The sequence below is a fragment of the Drosophila navojoa genome, chromosome 2, assembly GCF_054131105.1.
Source record: "Drosophila navojoa isolate 15081-1374.11 chromosome 2, UAZ_NAV_1.0, whole genome shotgun sequence".
Lineage (NCBI taxonomy): Eukaryota > Metazoa > Arthropoda > Insecta > Diptera > Drosophilidae > Drosophila > Drosophila navojoa.
Window position 1 is genome coordinate 22,341,179 of NC_142890.1, and position 20,743 is coordinate 22,361,921.

The 20,743-nt window shown below is 37.6% G+C and overlaps 2 protein-coding genes and 1 long non-coding RNA gene across 4 annotated transcripts in view; all 3 read right to left on the reverse strand.

Moving 5' to 3' along the window:
• Positions 1–20,743, reverse strand: part of CDase (neutral ceramidase) — a 192,232-nt gene that overhangs the window by 57,507 nt on the left and 113,982 nt on the right. The gene's annotated exons all lie outside the window — the stretch shown is intronic.
• Positions 1–20,743, reverse strand: part of betaTub97EF (beta-Tubulin at 97EF) — a 29,156-nt gene that overhangs the window by 4,111 nt on the left and 4,302 nt on the right. For both annotated transcript variants that reach the window (XM_018113314.3, XM_018113312.3), the window contains exons 2-3: positions 4,548–4,782; positions 3,466–3,695 (exon numbers count right to left, since the gene is read on the reverse strand). In XM_018113314.3, the coding sequence (XP_017968803.1) occupies positions 3,466–3,695; positions 4,548–4,782 (465 nt within the window). The remainder of the gene's footprint in view (positions 1–3,465; positions 3,696–4,547; positions 4,783–20,743) is intronic.
• Positions 16,502–18,908, reverse strand: LOC149092243 (uncharacterized). Its single transcript, XR_016196192.1, has 2 exons — positions 16,921–18,908; positions 16,502–16,888 (listed from the first exon to the last, which is right to left on the reverse strand). It is a non-coding gene; the product is annotated as an uncharacterized LOC149092243 (long non-coding RNA).

The window sequence follows — 20,743 nt, forward strand, 5'->3', positions numbered from 1 at the left end:
ATACTTTGGCCAGGCCTATATTTGCATTGGCAAGATGTATTGCAGTGTCTGTCTCCAGCCGGCCAGTTGCTGTTTGTACAATGCCAAATGTTTGCTCATAAATCCTAGCAATTATTTAATGGCGCCGACACAGAGCAATAACGTACGCTCACCTGGCCTACAGCAGATACTGCCTGAATCTAATTATAATGAGTTATGCACGGCCCCAACTTTCGTTACTGCACTTGCATTTGCTGAGCTGCTCTGGCTAAATATTTGCTATGCTCGAAATCTGAAAAGGATTTGACATCTGGATGCTGGATGCTGCTGCTGCTGCTGCAGTGCATAGAATTAATTAGAGACCATTAACTGGTTTCATATAAAACGCTTTTGATTTCACTTTAAAGCTGATACGAAACGAAAAAAAAAGAACATAACAATGATAATAATTAACTATTAAAATCTGCGAGTAATCACTTAAATTTGATATACGCATTGGGTGACAGGCGCGTGGCAGCTCCTGGCCACAACAAAATGGCCGCCAATGCCAAAACATTGCGGTAATTCGCTGGGCCGAGAGCACATAAATATCAAATGCCAGCAAGTGGCGAGCGAGGAATGGGCAGGGGGGGGGGGGGGGGAGAGGGCTTAGCTTAGAGGCTGTGGCCGAAAGGGCCGAACTGACCCAATCCCCATGCAAAGTGCGACTTTGTAGTTTGTTCATTGCTGCTCAAGCATGACGGCAATAAATTAAAGCGAAACAGAGAATGTATGTTCCATTTAATCTGCATATGGACTCACAGCGAGTGCTCAAATAAAAATGTCCAGAGTGGGATATATACATATATATATATATTGGTTTGAGCAGTTTGTCGAATGCTAATTTCACGCATCAATAAACCTTTTCTGCTCGCCTTGAAAATTCCGTGTCAAGTTGCCAGCTATTCAGCAGTTGTAAAAATGAAGAGATTGCATCTGAAGTTTGGGTAAATAAATGCCATTATAATGATTTTTTATTGTCTGTCGCTGTCCTTAAATTTCTTTTATATATTTGTATTGTTGAGGCAGGTCCGCATACAAATTGTATATTAATTTACTTATTATTTTAAGAGTATTTTTAACAATTTCTATTGTTATATGAAAATACTCTTTACATGATATGAAAATTATAATTGCATTTTTATTATCGACTGGCAATGTTTCACTGCTTTTAGAATCGAACTTCTTTTATATTCTTGTCTCGCTTTGAAGGAATTGAGCTAGTAAAACAAAATCATAGCAAGCTCAAGGATAAAAATAAAACCAAAAGCAACTTTTTTGAACTATTTCGGATTGACTGAAGTAGCTAGAATTTCAAAGTATGACTACCATTTGGAAAATTCAATTAAGTATGAGATTAAGTCTTATGAAATTTGTGCTAAGGCTGAAGAAAATGTTAGGTCAAGGTTTATAGAGAGCAGATCATATTCAACTCCCAACTTGGAATGCCCAAGGTCTTCAGTTGAGCTGCAAGTTGAGCAGTGAAGAACTTACAACTGACCTAAACGTCAAACGATCGAAAATTTGTGTTCTATGCTCCGTGGCAAAAAAAAAAATAAATAAATTGAGCTGATAATAAATTTAAACAAAATACATTATATATTATACAAATAGTAATTGAATCATAATGGAGTACAAAAAGCTCACTAAGATAGCCCATAGACCAGATAAGAGTGAGAATTGAAACTCACTCTGATAACCCAAACAAATCCTTGATAATCGTAGGAAAGGTATACCTATGGAAAAATTGTAGACTAATCGAGCAATAATGACAAAAGTCAAATGTTATTAGCTGAGCTCTACTTGGACTGATCTACTAAGAGTTAAGGTTAAATTAATAATCAATTAGCATATATGAACACAAAATTTCATATAAATCTCAATTATATTTAATATAATACTTTAGTAAAGACAAAAACAAAAGTGTGTTAAATTTCCCTTTAAAGTTGTAGTAGACTCAGGATTTTAGATAATTAAAAAAAAATATATAATCAAACATACAAACTTCATAAAAATCTCATACACTAAATAAACTTTATTTGTTTTTTATAAATTTCAATGTAAAATAAAAAATTAATTAGTTTGATAAAACGAAGGGAATGCAGGAAAATATCCCGATGATGATGCGCTGTTGACTGTGCACCGCCTGTTATTGACAATCAATTAGCCACTAAATTAATTAAATTAAATGTCGAAATGTAATTAAATGCTCATGATGATTATAATGCAAATGAAGGCGTCTCACGTGCCGCCCGAGCTGGGCGTGTCTGCGTGTGTGTGTGTGTGTGTGTAAAATATGCAACTAGGTTAATTAAGCAATAATTGAAGCGTGTCAGAATCCAGCCATTGAGGAACCAGCCCACGAAATACCCATGTATACCACCTAGAGATAACTCTTCCTTTCGTGGCCGGCCCCAGCCAAATTGCATTTGCAGCCATCGAATTGTCAATTAGCCGCAGGTCGTTGGCGGTTCTAAAATTCTCTGGCAAATTAATTAATATTATTTGGCAGATCCGCATACCGTGGGCAATAAACGAGCGACATCAATTGAAATTGGCACACAAGGGGCCGAAATAAAATAAAATTCGATATGCAGAACACTAAAGTTGAATTTGCAATGCTCTACATGACTACTCTATGAACTCAACTGGTATGATATACTAAAGAGTAGATATGCTTAAGAAATTATATTTGAATATATCCTTTCGGATATTGAATATATCCAATCGGACATTGACTATATTCTAATTGGAATCGACGTGAAGTTGGAATTGAATGCATACATATTTATGAAGGCAAATGGAACTATCTCCAATATATTTATCTCTACAGAATGTCTTCTATATGAGATTATATGAATCATACGGAATTGATTAATCTTCGATACGAAAAGTTGCAAAATTTCTCTAAGCATTCCAGTAAAATTGGAGTCAACTAGAAGTTGATTGCGATTACTTGAAAAAAAAAAAAAATATACATCAAAATACATATTTTTTAATTATTATAAAATCTAGGTTTTACTTCTAATTAACTAGAAATTGACTTTTATAGCAGGAAAAAAAAGTTAGTTTTTATTATATAATAAATAAAAAATTTTAAATCAATTTGCTGTTGACTGCGCCATTCTTCAAAAGGGAAAAACAGTCTAAAAATAATAATAATAAATAAAAATAAAATAAAAATAAAAAGAGACTAGGGCAACATTTGAGTCAGATTTGTTCAGGATGCGGTTGAGGCCAAATTTCGTAGGCTGATTTTGGTGTATTTGACAAAAAGGCGTGAAGGTGAAAAGCATTTGGGCTTTGCTGGTTGGCTTACAAGCGCCGCTAACGCAACGAGTGCACGCTAAGCTGATTTGGCTAAGCGGATTTTGCCAGCCCAGAATCATGCGAGGGGAGGGGCGGGGAGGCTGTGCTGATATATTGAAATGGAATGCGAGCACTTACCTTGGGTGAGGGCACCACCGAGAAGGAGTTCATAATGCGATCCGGATACTCCTCGCGTACTTTCGAAATGAGCAGAGTGCCCAGACCGGAGCCAGTGCCGCCGCCCAGTGAGTGCGCCAGCTGGAAGCCTTGCAGGCAGTCGCAGCCCTCGGACTCCTTGCGCATCACCTCCAGCACGGAATCGATCAGCTCGGCGCCCTCTGTGTAGTGGCCCTTGGCCCAGTTGTTGCCTGTGCGGGAGAGATAAATAGCCAGATGAAGAGATGAATAGAAATAGACACAAGTGGATAAGCAATTACATATTTATCTAATCAGCACACACACACACAGGCACACACTTGCACACATGCGTGCAGTTAATAAAAACACATGCACAGCAACGACAGCATTAACGGCAGCACATTGTGCCGAGTGACATGTACAAAATTAATTTTCATCGTCGTCCGCAGGCCATTTTATAATTGCAATTATCATCAACAATCCGGACAGCCAGCCACGTCTCCGGCAACGGCGGCAATTAACGGAACAACAACAACAACAGCACACGGTGGTGCTCAGCCAGCTCAGTAGCAGGAGTAGCAGGAGCCGGCCATGCATGGCCCACTGATGCTGCTTATCAGGATTGCTTATAGCAAGGACGACCCAGTCGCAATTTCATCAACGTCATCTTGTTTGCACTTGGCAAAGCAATGACAACAGCACATGAGATGCCGTTGCTGCTTGTTGCTTGTTGCTGTTGCTTGTTGCTGTTGCTTGTTGCTGCTGCTGCAGCTGGAACAACTGTTGCCAAAGATATGCTCGCTGATGAGGGCCACCAAACTGGCAACACAGAACCAACTGCCGATCAGCTGCGGGGCGAGTTTTGCGAGCAATAACAAAACAGGAAGGCAGAGCGGAGCAACGGGTGGAACACGCTTCGACATGGCAGCATTAATGAGCAGCTAAAATGCATTAGCTGCACGCTGTCCGATGTACTTCAGGGCTAAGGTAATTGATGAACGTCGCCGTTGCCGGGGGGCATACGCCCGGGCAACGTCCAACACAACACACACACGAGGCACTCGCTCACTTGAAGCACTTACCCGCGCCGGATTGGCCGAACACAAAATTATCGGGCCTGAACAGCTGGCCCATGGTCGATTGGCGCACCGAGTCCATGGTGCCCGGCTCCAGGTCGATGAGCACGGCGCGGGGCACGTACTTGCCGCTGGACGCCTCATTGTAGTAGACATCGATGCGCTCGAACTGCAGATCCGATTCGCCGTGGTAGTAGCCATTGGGATCGATGCCATGCTCCGCTGAGATGATTTCCCAGAACTAAAACGAGTAGAGGAAAACGGGAAACGTTAATATGTATATGGGAAAGTAGAATGGGAACATAAAGGATGATAATGACATGGGCTTAGTACTTAATAAATATATAAAATATATTTCCTTATATATTACACTCTCTCATTTCTCATATATTCCTACTATGAGTCCTTTATCAATCAACAAATTCAAAGAATAATTCCAGTTATTTCCTTATCAAATAACTTTTAATCAACGACTAGATAGGAAATTTCGTGTAGAATGCACCTAGATACGGTAATCTGGCTGCTGTGCGCTCGTATATCATAATATTACATTCTATGCGATGAGAAATGACGCAGGACTCGCTGTATTTTTGCAGTTTACGGCACAGCGCTGAAATATTATTTTTCAATCAATATACGTATCGGTTCGCATGTGTCAGCAAATAGTGTGTGCCTCTGTGGCCATGTGTGTGTGTGTGTGTGTGTGTAGGTGTGTGTTTGTGTTGCATTGCTTTGGCAATCAGTGCATATAAATATGAGTGTCCTTTTTACATGCCGCTTGCTTTTATGGCCAATAGCAGCGCCAACGTTGCGTCGTCGTCGTCGTCGTCAGCGTTCTGGTATCTATCTGTTTGCGATTTATGCGCGTGCATATGCTATAGCGTCCACATCCCACCACCAGCCAGTCCAACCCGTTCAAACAGCCCAAACCGTGCCGCACCACCCGCCCGCTGCTTCCTTCTGCAGCACTTTATATGCCGTGAGCAATTTCTGTTGCATACTTTTATGGGCGCGCACTTTTTGCTGGCAGAGTGAAGGAGAGAGCGGAAGGGAGGCAGCCAGAGAGCGGGAGCGATGCTCGTGTTATTTTTTGTTGTGTAACGAGGGGGAATAATTGAATCCTTTTAGGTGTTTTCATATATTTATTTATTTTTGCCTCTTTCTATGGTTCGAGTGCTTCAGCGATTTTCCTGTTTCACCTCTGCACTCCCCATTACCCACGCACTCGAGCTCCCCGCTCTCCTATTCTCTCTCTCTCTCTCTCTCTCTCTCGCTCTCCCCTGCCCCTTTCCCTCTTTGCCCACTATCCTTAACCTTTCTACTCAAACCGCTCTTATTTCGTATTTATTTGCACGTATATTTTTCTTGCGTGCGATTCAACTTTTTATTTTGCTTTTTTTTTTTATTTTTCTTTACTTTTTCAGCTTTTTTTCCCCCCATTTTCCAGTTTTTTCGCTTTGGTTTTATTGCCCAATACGCTTCGTAAAACATTTCACGTTTGTTGCGCATATGAATTTCAAATTTTTAAAAATGTTTCAATCGTTTCACTCGCCTTTGTTGGCCAGGTGTATGTATATATATATATGAATGTGTGTGTGTGTGTGTGCACGTTGTCTGTTGTATGAGTGTGCATGGGCCGGCGGCTGGTAGAAACTGGAGTGGATGCCAAAATGCTAATTGTGAGAAAATCGCAATGTGCGCTGCACGCCACTCCCATCGATCGGAATGATTTTTAATAGACTTAAGCCCCAAAGGACATGAATTAATGTATTTTACTCGGCATCTGATATTATTTATGTTGAGCTACCCACGTCTCGTAGGGCTGGAAATCTTCCAGCTGACCAAAAACTTGCCATGAAGCCAACTCTCAACTGTTTTTATAATAATTATCCGAAATGATTCATTCATATTATACATATTGACTTATTCAATTGTACGCTCCATGTTTAACATTATTAAGTTTTATATTATTAAGTGAAAAACAGCAAGATTGCTTATTTTGCTTCAGTCACTGAACCTTTTCGAGCGCCTGGCGAGCCATTAAATATCCTCAAGTTATTCATAAGGCTTTGATATTTTTATTTTACTTCATTTTATTTTTATTTTACTTCCTGACAGCACTCTCGGACATCTTTGCTTTACTTTACTTTACTTCACTTTACTTCATGTATATATGTATTTTTTTATGCTTTATTTGCGCTGACTTTCGCTCACGGAACGATAGACAAAAAGCACGCTCTCTTTACGTATAGCCTATAAATTCCACTTATCCAAGTCAGAGTCATCAGAGCCGTCGTCTGTATGATGTAACATCTATCTATTGACATCAGCTAACTAAGGTAATTAAGTCTTGGATTATTTATGGGAAAATGTTTATGGCAAATAAAGACTGGAAATTATTGTAGGCAAAACAGAAACTGTTGAAGTAGCTCCAGTATAGTATTTTTATTTTATTTTTTAAATGTTATTGAAGTTGATAGCAATTGAATTCACTGGATTGTCATATATGTATGTGAGTTGTCGAACAACTGATATGAGGGTAACTAGAGTTGTCCCCTCAGCAAATTCTCAAGCTAAAACATTTAACTATAGTAAATTCCTTCCTCAATGAATCCACACTAGCAATCATATTAAAGCATCTTTCATATGGAGCATTCAAACACGTCAAAGAAATACATTTGCTGACATAACAAACTAACGTTCAAAATAAAAAAAATCTCTATTTAAATGTTCATCAATTTTCTCTTAAAGGGCTTTTACAGATGGTTACAATAATAAATAATTTAAAAATAAAAGATATATAAGAACTAAACGAAAAGTGAATGAATTGGGTCTTCTATAAATGCATATATATGTATATATTATCGATATATACTGTCACATACTTAATCAAATATTCATTATACTTTTCCTGCTTAGTGTATTGAACTTCTGCTTGTGTCCACAGGTAAAAGTTGAAGCGCTTTTAGCAAATCGGATAACCATTGATTGCAAGCACAAATACAGACACTCACACATACACATAAATATAAATATGTGCATTGCTTTTAGTTTGGCGCTTATGTAACAGGTTTATTGTTGTTGTTGTTGTTGCCGTTATGTTAATCCCGGCGCAGCATAAATGTTTGCATTACTGTTGCCTGTTGTTGGCAAAGTTTTATTTCTCCATTGGCTTTTAGACGCTCAACAATGATAACAACTTGCATAGCCAAAAAAAAAGAAGGGAAATATGTGTATATACGTATATATGTATATAAGTAGCCGTAGAAACGTTCAAAAAAGTTGAGAGTCAAATTTTCCATTGCACAAAGTTGGACCTCATATGAGAAATAGCTGTGTGGCTTAGTTTGCCGTTTGCCATTGCCATTGCTGTTTGCCTTCGCCTTTAGCTTTACATATATGTGTGTATAAGGAACTGGAAATATGACACTCAATTGTACGCATCGGTAGACACTTTTGGCCTGACAATAACTTTGATTTGCATACGCTTTTGCTGGTATTTGTTTGTTTGGCTGTTGCCTCTTCACTGCGTGTGTGTGTGTGCGGGTGTGCGGGTGTGCGTGTGCTGTTAGCTACCCGCATGGGAGACAACTAGTTGACTGACTTTGTCCTGGCACTTGTTGCCTGTGGGGAAATTTAAATATGTTTTCGTATATTTTACGAAGCCAATTGCAGATAAGCGTTTTTCTTTCCGACTACTTTTGAGCTGTTTGTTTGCTCTTGGCATCGAGTGCTCAACTGTTTGCAAGAAAGGGTGCCATGCATTCAGCTGACTTGCTAACGGGTATGACCACCATTTACTAAACAACAGTTGGTCAAACTGTTTGTGTAATCTCATTGCAAAGAAAGAGAGGAGGGAGATGAAATGATTTATCGTATATATAAGCAACCGCAGCTACAACTTATATTCATTTCTGTTTCTTAATTTTTGCTATTGCTCACTTCAACTCGTTTACAGGGTATCCCTGTAGCCCACCATCTTAGGCTAACTCTACTGGTTTTTTACTCCAATGCTCTGGCATAAAAAGCTTATTATGTATGTATATTATGAAAACTTTCGCCCTGTTGTTGTAAGTGACGGGCGTAAAATGTTGCTGAACTGTCCAACTGCCCGTTTAAGGCTCTGCTCTGATATCGACTCATGCTGCTGGCATGCCTGTCTCGGCCTTTGAGGTGGGTCTGATAAAGTGGTCTTAAACACTGCCTTCAGCTGCTGCAACCGAAACGTGGACAACAACAACAACAACAAAAAAATCAATTACGTTGCCTTCATTTGCGTGAAACTTTTGCTAGCTGAGGTCAAATTGCTTAATTACAAAATTGCGCACAAGCTAAAAAACTAGAAAGAACTTACGAAAGGGGGAGAAAAAAACGAAGTAGAGGAACTGGACGAATGATTAAATTAAAAGTAAACAAAAGGCAACGTGCGTTGACCAAAGCGGCGCCACTTCGCCAGCCATTTGTGGCGCCGTCTTTTTATGGTAGCCCAAAAGAAATTCAATTCAAAATTAAAATTCTCAAAGCGTTCAAACAAAAAACCCCCGAAAATACGGCGGACAGAGCGGCCACGCCCCAGCCACAGCCGCAGCCTTAGTCAAGCCAAAGTCAAGTGGCAAAGCTGGCTAAAGAGGAGAAAAAAAGGCCAAAAGCGAGCATAAATTAATTGCGGCCAGCAAAGAAATGTGCGCTGCAGTTTGCGCTTTGTTCCTAAGACAAAAAGAAATTTTGCTGTGTGCGTTTGAGGAGCCTGGCAAAGGATGAGCGCGCGCTCTGCGCAAAGCAACGGAAGTGCATGTCGCACCGGATGTCCCAGCGAGTGCGCCATGGGATCCCGTTGCGAGGGGTTCCTCTGCAGCTGTGGAGCTGTGGAGTGCCCCCAAATTGCTCGGCAACTGCGTTTGAATATTGAATTTGACGTTTTCGCTCGCGGCGCACGGCGCACGCATAAATAAACAATTGCAAACGCAATAAATCATAGCCAAGTTAGTTAAAGATATTTCAATGGACACGCGAGTTGATTTCAATTCAGTTAGATCTTAAGCCAAGAGCTCTTTAATTCTCTCTAGTTCATATATTCTTTTTTTAGTAGGCCGACAAATGTTATTTAATTGAAGTGCACGCATTGCTGTGCTCGGAATGTGTACATTTGTTGAAATCAATTAAAATAAATAATTGAATTAATAATGTACATAATAGAAGTGAATTTACATTAACAATGCGCGCGGCTCCGTGTTTACACGTGCATAAATAAAAAAAAACTGTATTTCTAATTAAAATTCCATTCTGCAGCATAAAGCGATAAAACACGATTATTGAGTTGCTTCTATTAGAGCAAAATCATTTAAAAATTCACATTTTAAAGAAATGATTTTTGCTTTAGATATTTACTCACATTTTAGTGCGAGCTGTATTTAAAATTATAGAAATATTTTTAATTTATTAAGAAAAAGAGTATAGTCCTGGGCAAATTTATTTCTATATTTTTCAAGCCTAACTTTTTCATTAATTTAATTATAAAAGTCAATTTTTAAATACTTGGATAAAGTACAAAAACAGTTTGAGAGGAGTGTAAGGCACTCGCGTTTTCCTCTTGAATTAAATTTTTAAAATATACATAGCTATAAATTGGGACTCCAATTAATTATTAATCAAATTAATATGTAATTACATATTCCTATTTTCATTTTCAATTTAATATATATTTATATTAAATATACATATGAAAATAAAGAGAAATTAAAATTAATATGTTATTACATATTCCTATATTTATTTTCATTTTTTATATTTATTTATACTAAATATATAAAAATAAAGAAAAATTAAATGTTATTTTTTATTTATTTATATATATTTTTAAAATTTATTTTATTATTTTATTTTATTTTATTTACTTTAAATATTTTATTTAATTTATTTATTTTATTTATTTTATATATTTTATTTATTTTATTTATTTTATATATTTTATTTTATTTATTTTTTTCTTCTATTTATTTTATATATTTTATTTATATTTTTTATTTTATTTATTTTGTTTATTTTATTTATTTCATTTATTTATTTATTTATCATAGTATATATATTTAATAATAAGCTTTTTTTTTATTAAATGTATATTAGTTTTTATTTTAATATATATATATATTTTTGTAACTTTTAACGGTAATGTTGCAAATTTTTATAAATAGCTTAAAACTATGTCTTTTAAACAGAGATATTTACAATGTAGCTTGTTAAGAAATTTTTTGATAAATTAAATGTAAGTCTGAGAAACCCAAAACTCGTATTTTATTTACTCAAAATGCTAAACTGCCAATATCTCTGCCCATATGTGTTTGTGATTGCAGAAAATGTGAAAATAACGCAATAGACATTTAGAATTTGTAATTGAAATAAGCGCAAGCTGCAAATGCAACTAAATTCTCTGTGTAATTTTGACAAGGCGGCGCACGAGCACATTTTAATTGATTTGGAATTGAATTTTTGGAACGTTTGCATTAAACTAATTATAAATAAATAAACAGGATTGAAACACTTTCGGCGACCATTTGCCAATTTACAAATGCGCACACAAAAGCCGCCCGATTTGTGAGAGCTGGCGCTTAAAATTCAAAGCGCGCGAAACTAAGTCAATTTATTTTAATTTGCCTGCAACACAAAAATATATTTCAATATATGGTAATTCTCTCTCTGTGTGTGTGTGTGTTTGTGTGTGTATGTGCGTGGCATCCATTAGCGTAATGAGCTTTGCTCCCGGGCACAGCCCAGCTCAGCCATAAGCCGCAATAAAATAAAAACGCCTGTACACACTCAAAGCTTAACGGCCGCCCATCGATAGATGACATTTTGCAGCCGTTGGCCATAAACCATATTGATGCGACAAAAAAAAAAAAAAAGGAGGCAGAAGAAGCATACATCAGCAGGCAAACCCTTTTAAAAGCAAGATGAAACCTGGCCATCTGCAGCCGAGGCAACTGCTCAAAAATGCAATTTATATGCGTGCCATCGCAAATAACGAATTGTACCCTAAACTACACTAACGATCCAATGGGCGCGTGTCACGCCCATCTGCATGTGCGCACAGATGTGTGCATGTGTGTGGTTATTTTGTAATAATGCTAAAAGGATTTCCTCGAATGCTGCTCAAATTAAATGCCGTAGCATACTTCTCTGCTCGGCCTTCCACAGCATCATTATAAACCATTCTCATGCCAATTATTGTTTCTTATGTTAGTGTGTGAGTGCGTGTGTGTGTGTATAATTGCCATACTATTGCTGCATTTACAGAAAACGAGCTTAATTTGCTGTTAGTACGTGTGAATTTCGAGGTGGCCTCGGTTCACCAGAAAAATGCAATTTTTACCAATTCGACTATCTCGTAAATTACCCTTTATATGTCTGTGTGTATGTGTATGTGTGTGTGTGCATTGCTGCTGCATTTCTCATCAAGTGCATCAATTTAAATGTGGCCACTAATTGTCATTATCAGCACATTGCGTTTGCTTCAGTTGCTGTTGTTTTTCTGCGCATTTCCCTCTCTGCTCCGAGTCAAGTTTATGTTGTCGGTTTTAATACTCATTCACGAACTTAAATGGGTATATTGGCTGGATGCTCGCATTGGCATTGAGGAGCGAATGCCATTTTCTGATCAAATGTTAACTGTTGTTAGCCAAATATATCCATTATGGAGGTGGTAGAATCCGAAATGCATTTTCCAGAATTACAGCTGATTTCATGCAATATTATACTAGAGCTGCAGTTCCAACATTTCGAAGTTACTGGAGACTCCTTCTTGAGTCCTTATCCAACAATTATTCAAATATTTTTAAGCTGTGAATGAGTATTATGTATAATTATAGACTCCTGCCTGACTCTTTTACCAACAGTTATTCAGCTAAAGCTGTGAATGAGTATTACGTAGCCGGTAGAGCTCGACTGAAAAATGTAAACTTATTTTGCTTCTTTATTTTTTATTCTCAATCGGCAGAGCATATTTATAAGCATGTATAGTGGATACAGTGGATGCATATTAAAACAGATTCCTTTTCGATTTGAATCAAGATAATCGTAATATTAAATGAAGGCAGCCAGGAGTACAGCTAAATACACAACATTCCATTATATATGCAACAACTTACATAAATTATTCCATATGCATGTTTATTGAGCAGAGCCAGTAATAAGTAGAGTCAAATAAAATTAAATATTCATTAAACATTAAGATGATTCTCAGTTCTCTCTTCTTCTTCTTCAGTTTAAATTGCAAAACTTTGACTGAATAACAAACATTTCTCTCATATGGAGCCATAAAACTAACAACTCGTGTTTATTTATTTTTGTTTGTAATGATGCACTAACTAAACCAATTGAACCATTGTCTAATTGTCTGGCAAAAAAAAAAAAAAAAAAAAAATTGTTGGCTTTGCACAGAAATTATCTAAATATTTTATTTTGCAAAATAATCAACGGCAATATGTTGAATTTTGTGTTTTCGTATAAATTAACGCTTCAAATATTAAATATTAAACCAATTGATTTTACGCTTAAACTATAAAACAACAGAGCTGAAATTTGCTTTTGTGGATTGGATTTTGTTACATGCACACCAACACACACACACACACATAGACATAGATAGAGGCACACAGATAAACAGGTATTCGCAATTGACAAACAATTTCAATTGAGATTTCAATAATTGTCGATTTAGATATGTAAATATTTATGGTATATTTGGTCGGGCGGTCGGTCGGTCGCTCGGTCGCTTGGTTAGTCTGGTTAGGGCCCTCTATTGATTTAACTAATGTGTTGGGTGTCTCTCTCGCTCTCTTTCTCTCTCTGTGTGTGTGAGTCTGCCCCTCCGCAGAGCAGCCGAGGTAAATAATAATAATGCGGATAACCAGGCCATTTGCATGCCCTCCAGTAAACACCATTGATTTGCGCCCAGCTGCTCCGATCAGAGGGCATTATGCTGGCGCCTATTTGCATGTGTCTGTTGACATATGAAAGCATTTCAGGTTTTTGTGATGGCCAGCGAGCCTCTCCAGCTGGGAGCGTACGGAATGAAGTGCCGGAGCGTGTCGGAGCTGTGTTGGTCTACGTCTGGTGTGGCTGCTGTCTAGTCAACAATAATATTTGCTAATGGCCAAAATCTTCAAGCACTTGCCGCTATCATTTAGCATGTGCTCCATCTCGCTCGCACTGCATGCATTGACTGGAATGACTCGACTTGCACTTCATCATTTGCTATATAAATATATGTATGTGAATGTGTGCTTATTTACATGGCCTGCCCCGTGCCGCCTGGGGGCGGGGCGAGTAATAATAATAATATTTATGTGGCAAGCGATATGAAGTTCGTACATTGAAGTACGTTTTGGCAATAGCTAAATAAATAAACAGTGTCAGTGCAGGAAGCGCAGACCCATACACATATACACCCCTGCATCATTGTGGTGTGTGGAGACTCATGTGCCGTTAAACGCCAAGTCTCAGCCCCAACCGCTTCAAGTGGCGCTGACGCATATGAGACAACCTCGCGCGTCTTTGAGTTAAGTGTTTTACGCTGTGGCCGTTTTATTGTTGTTGCTGTTGAAGGCTATTAGCAGCGAGTCCAGTTAAAGCTGTAAGCTGGTTAAGGCCTAGAGTTTTCTTTCAACTGATCTGTAATGCAACCCAATTGCCTAAAGGCTGATTGTAGCAATTGAACTAATTGTAAAGATTAGGTTTACAGATTTTATAATATCCGAAACCTATAGCAAATCTGTATTCGAATTTCAATACGTTTAATCATTATTTAAGTAACATAAAGAAAGAGGTGTGGCAAACTCTGTATGCTCCGTATGTCTGTATGTACTCTAACTATTTGCTTGAAGAATACCTGCCATTTACACTAAGATTATCCGCCAAGTATTCTCTTATGCTTCCTCTACGTATTAAATTCAAACATTTTCTTTCTTCTAAGATTAGAGGAGTCTTACCTCTAAGTTTTTCTTCCAAGTATTTCCTCTAAGTATTTCCTCTAAGTATTTCCTCTAAGTATTTCCCTTCCTTTCGATCACCACTTCACTTTACTTCACTTTACAACACTGACACTGACTGGCCCCTTACCAGGCCTGGGCGACTGACTGAAGAAATGCTGCAGCTGCTGCCCTTTATATAGGGAAACTTTTACTCAGGCACTAAATGGCACTCAAATGTTGAGCTATACCTCATCAGTTAGAGTTCAATGCAGCCGAGCATTAAGTGGCCAATGCGAGCATTCTCTGCTGCTGCATGCATTCTAGCTTCGCTTTACTCAAATATAAATACGAAAGACTGCTGCATACATATAGACAACTGAAATGATCTGTAGTTCTTGTTCATCTCATGCTATTTAGCCCGAAGAGCGACAGAGAGAGCGGGGGACAGAGAGAGAGAGAGAGAGAGAGAGAGAGAGAGAGAGAGAGAGAGAGAGAGAGAGAGAGAGAGAGAGAGAGAGAGAGAGAGAGAGAGAGAGAGAGAGAGAGATAGAAATACAGACACACATACGAACAAATATATTCGCAAACAATTACGCATGGGAGTAGACCAATTAATCGGATCAGATCTGGAATGTATAGGGCTACATATGCTAAATAGCTAATGTACATTAAAATTTATACTTATTAAATAGACATAGGCTACAGTTTCTTCTGTTCTACAGTTCTCTTAAAGAGTGAAATCTTTAACGAAAGCCATTTTCTATTTATTTAATTTATTTTTATTTACTCTTACAATTTTAAGTTCAATTTAACATTTTTAGGCACACAAAAAACGAGCCTAAAAATGTTGAAATGACTTATCGGAAATGAAGTTTAACAACATATGCGGATATTTACATATGTGCATTATGCTACGTCAATGCACACATCAGGGAGTTTTTTGTCTAATGCCATTGCCATTGCCATTGCCGCGATAGTCGTATCAGCGCGGTTTTGTATATGCCATGTAAATAGCCATGTTTTTGTGGTATGTGAAGAGTTTTAATTTATATAAATGACATTTGCAATTTTTTCTCATTTCGGTTTTTCGCTTTGAGCGTGGAGTGAGCGTAAATAACTGCTAGCTATTAATGCAACGACTACATATACAATGGGTATTATTTGTATTAATTTTATTTGCAGCAGTTATATATTGCAGCGATTTAATGACTGAAAATGTCATTAAAGAGAACTAAAGAGATAAACCGAACGGAATATCAAATATTAGTCATTTTATTTGAAGGGCCACTTCTCCACGCCATCCGCTGTATTTGCTGATAACGTTTTGCTATTTTATTTGCAATTTATGCATCAAAATGTTTATCCATTTCACATTTAAATTAATATTTTTCTACATTGCCTTGCGAATTTTTTCGGCTATATTTGCTGGCCTAGGAGCTGAATAAATATAATTGGGGTGCATTGAATTTTTTTTTTAGTTTCTAGTGAACATTTTACATATAACAAGTATATGGCCACGCCCCCATTAGATGTAAAAGCAAAAGAGGATGTTAATAGTCGTTAATATTTGAGTTTCTATCTCTAAAACTGTAAATAGAAATAATTTTTCTGTGATAAATCCGTATACATATATCGGTGATATCATACTGATATTGGTTAGGAATCCCTAGAGAATAATCCTGAATTACTAGCACTTCAATAGCATAGTTTAAGACACCGGAAAATGCATTTTCCGCATTGCCAATGCATATCCATGTACAGGGTATTTGCAGTGCGAGTGTAGCCGAATGTTCTCTTTAAGTTTGATTGCCATTTGGCCGTTTGAGCAAAGGCCGAAGTAATACATGTATGGATATGTAGCTGGAAAATCCAATTATTGCTGTTTGCCATACAGATCCGCATCGGCTGGCAGATGCCAAAATTGAAAAGCTTTCATGTAAATACGCGCAAACATTTTGTGTTTTATGATTTATGCTAACTCTTAATTTTTGCAATTTATTTATTTCGTTTATTATTTTATTGGCATAAATAAAATGTATATCTATATCCCTATGCTAATTGCTTTCCACAGATGAAATATGCACACACACATGCATATATCTAGCGATTAGATAATTCTTGTTGTGCTTTGCATTCGATTTGGCGATTGGAGTTTTTATTATTGAGCGGCCCATAAAACACCATTGAAAATCAAATTAATTTGACGCCAAAACAATTGTTAATATTGTGCCAGATCAATTATTGTGCCTGGCCATTTGGCCATTTGTGGTTGGTTTGTTTGGCCAGGTCCAAACGCGCGCGTTAACCTGCTATAAATTATAAAACCGACGCCAGCATTTTTCTAGGATATTATTGGCCACACTTTTGCATATGTCTATGCACCTGCACAGCCACAGACCCACACCCACACACACCCGCACACCCACACATACTTGCATTAGCATTTCTATGCACATATAAATGATATATATTTTGACCGCATTTGGTTTTTAATGGGGTTTTGCTTAGCTTGTTTGTTCTGAAATTCCATTTGGCCATTTCGATTTCCATTTTCACATCTATTTCCATTTCGGCTGCACAATTATTGTCAACGTGTTTAAATAATACAAAAACAAAACCAAAGCCCCAAACAAATCTTGATTATTTCGTTTTTTTTTTTTTACCTCTCTCCCTGTCTCTCTCCCTCTCTCTCTCTCTCTGTTTTAGCTTTTGCATGTGCCATGATTTGTTTTTGTTAATTATGTGTCAGTGTGCAATAAATTTGGTCAGTTGCTATCGCGTGTGGTTAATATCTGTCAGCATTATCTCTCTCTCGCTGCGCACCCTGGCTCGAAGTTATTTGCCGTTGCCTGCTTATCGGCCAAACGGCCGTGCACTGGGTTAAAATATGTAATTGCCAATACAATTGCATGCATAATTTACAGCCTCGCGCAGCTTCTGGCTGTATTTACAATTATGCAGCTCGGATTAAACCTAAAAGCTTTAAATGCATTTGGATAAAACTTCGCTTATTTTTTCTTTTTTACATTTTTTCCAGTTTTTTGTTTGCGCTTTTTCCTGCTGTTCTTTCGCTGTTTTATTTATTTCGTAAATACCAGATTACAAAAGCGCAACATATTTCAGGTGGCGTTCATCTGCATCAGAGCGGCAAGTGGAATGGCAAGGCAAAGCGGCATAATTACAGTTTGTGGCATGCAATTTCAATAATATAAAATTACCAAAGTAATTGAAAATGCACAATAAAAACCCGAATGCACAATATAGAAGAGAAATGAATGCAAATAAAGACAAACAAAAAAAGAGAATACGAACAACAACAATATCTGGTGGCATACAGCGAATGATAATGAAACATATGCCCAGCCCGGGCTGCGGCTCGAATGTCGGGCGGGCACTTGAAAGCGTGCAACAGCCGCATGCATTAAGGGCCAACATGAGATTTTAATGACCCGAGAAGAGTGGAATGCTTTTCGAAAGTGTTAAATAAATAACAGCAAAGAACTGCCCTCTGCTCCTCCTCCTCCTCCTCCCCAGCCCTTGGGCCATTTGTCACCGTCTGCACCGCAGCAACTGGCCGGATTGGTCAAGCGGCTTACCTATGGCCACAAGCGTTGCAGTTGCACCTGTGAGTGTGGCCCGAGCACAGCTGCTTACTGTTTGCTGTCTCCAGCTGCCAGTTGCCAGTGGCGAGTTTCCAATTTCCAGTTTTCTTCTATTTCTGCTGCTGCCTGTTCTTTAATGTGTTTCTAATATCTATGCGCCTGCTCACAATTTGCATTTTGCATGGGCGGCAGCGCAGCGATGCACAAAGAAATGCATAAATAAGTTATTCTTATAAAATGCGAACAAAATGCGCAAAATATTTATAAAAATACCCGTTTGTTTATTCATAATCAGTTTGTGCAGCGATGCGCTCCAGCCTCCACATGCTGCTGGCAATGCGTTCGCCCCCCTTTTCAGTGTTGCATACCGTTTGGCGCAAGGGCGCGTATGTGTGTGTATGTATGCGCATGTGGATGAGCTTCATTTGGTATGCATAAACACATTTTTATGTAAATTGAAAAACATATTCTTTTTTAAAATTATACATGTATATTTTTTATTTTTTATTTTTATTTCTGTTGTTATACCTCAGTGATTGTAATTTGTGTTTTTAGCGCGAGGCCACCATAATAATTACACGAATGAACATAGAGCTCATAGAAGCGTAATGCATTTTCTTGCAAGGGCTAATACATACTGCATGTTTTTTTTCCTCCCACTTTTGCCTTGATTTTAATAGAGTTTCGCTTAGTTAAACAATTTTCGTAATTTAATAATAAGCCACAAAAATACAGCTGAGATAATAATGATATTTGTTAGTAAATTTGTTAAATTTGTGTTGCAAAAAATTAAATTAAATATCACTTTAATTCTATAGAAACCAATAAAAATATTACATAAAAATGAATATTTATATATATTATATGAAAGGAATGATATAATAATATTTTTAGTAATATTTAAAATTTATTATAAATTCTGTTATATGCTTTTCTCTGTATGGATTGCCCATTTGGGATACCTAAATGAATTTTTCTTAGTTCATAATTTTCCAAGAAAATTGGAAACAATTTTCTAATGTCTATTCGATTTTACTGCAATTGTTGGTGCATTTTTTTGTGGCGTATAAATAATTCTGGTAATTCTGGTTTTCAATATTTTAGCGAAATATCCGAATAACCTTTTTTTGCAATTTTTATTTTATTGTATGTGTAAGAAAATATTTACTTAACTGCTACAGAGCACTATTTTATTTTATTAAACATAACAAAGTCCAATATAAATAGATCCCAAATAACAGAGCTCTATGCTGATGTACCGCAAGTAAATATAAATATACTCCGTCTAGCCATATCCAGTATACAATTGCATTACTAAGCCCTCTATATCATCGACTCTCCAACTCTTCCAGCTCTTCATTAACAATGCAATGCGGACAGTGCTAGAGTCCAATTGATTTCTGTTCTGGTTAGCTAAAATTGTTTTTCATGCATCCGTTGATCTGCTCCAGTCGCAATGCACAACAACAATAACTGCATCAACAACAACGACAACAACAACAACAGCCAAGCTATCAATCGCTTGTTGTTATTTCCACCATCAAACAAACACCGACAGATAAAATTCATAGCAGGGACCACATCAAAATTGCATTTGCATATTGCCAGGCGCATTAGCAGCAAGCAAGCGAGCAGAGCAAACTCTCAGTATGCCACATGGCAGCTGGCAGGTGGCTGCCCCGCACCACAGCACAGCACAACCACCCGCCACATGGCAAAAGCGTGTAACCATAAAGAAATTATAGCTGCGATAGTTGCCAACGTTATCGATAATTCAATTTTGTGCATTATTTTGGCGCTGCTCTGATGCCCTGCCATTATAAGCATAAATAAATGTGTCCTAAGGCGGGCCAGCACACACACACACACACACATGCACACATTGAAATGTGTTTCAGCCATTTGCATGCAGTATAAGCCACGTTGGATGCTTTGGTTTTGGTTGGCTTTTGCCAGCTCTTTAATTTTATTGTCTGTTGGTTGCGTTTTGGCATTTTGTGTTGCTGTTGCTGTTGTTGTTGTCGTTGTTGCTGTTGGCTGAAATACGACAACGTTGCACTTGTCTATACACTTTCAGCACACTTTTTCCCCAACCATTTCTTCTGCTCGCTGCTCACTCGCCGTCGTCGTTTCGTTTCTTTTCTTTTTTCAAGGGAACGCAAGGCGCTTGAATTAAGGGCAACGACGCGACGTACGGTGTGCGCCGTAAATAGATTTTGCCTGTTATTGTTCAGAAAATGATTTAGGGAAAATTAGGTTTATGTAAATAATGAAAAAAGAGCTCGCTGCAGGCCTTTTTCCACAATATCCTGGCATGCATGACCTTAGTAGTATCGTTAGTATCTAAATAAATGTGCATGTTCATGTGTCGGCCTGAGTTTTGCGTGTCTGTGTGTGTGTGTGTGAGGGCTGGTTGGTTGTGAGTGTGTGTGTGTGTATGTGTGTGATCAATTTCAACTCTCATACCAAAGCACACAAAGTCTTAAGGCCATATTGAAAAATTAAAGCACAAAACATATTCTTACTTTCTTGGGGGGTTGATTTCAATTGTAAACAAAATGTAGAACTCAGTTAATATATTTTATAAAAGCCTTTTTACATTCATTATGGGATCAAGCCTTAACAATTGCTTTAA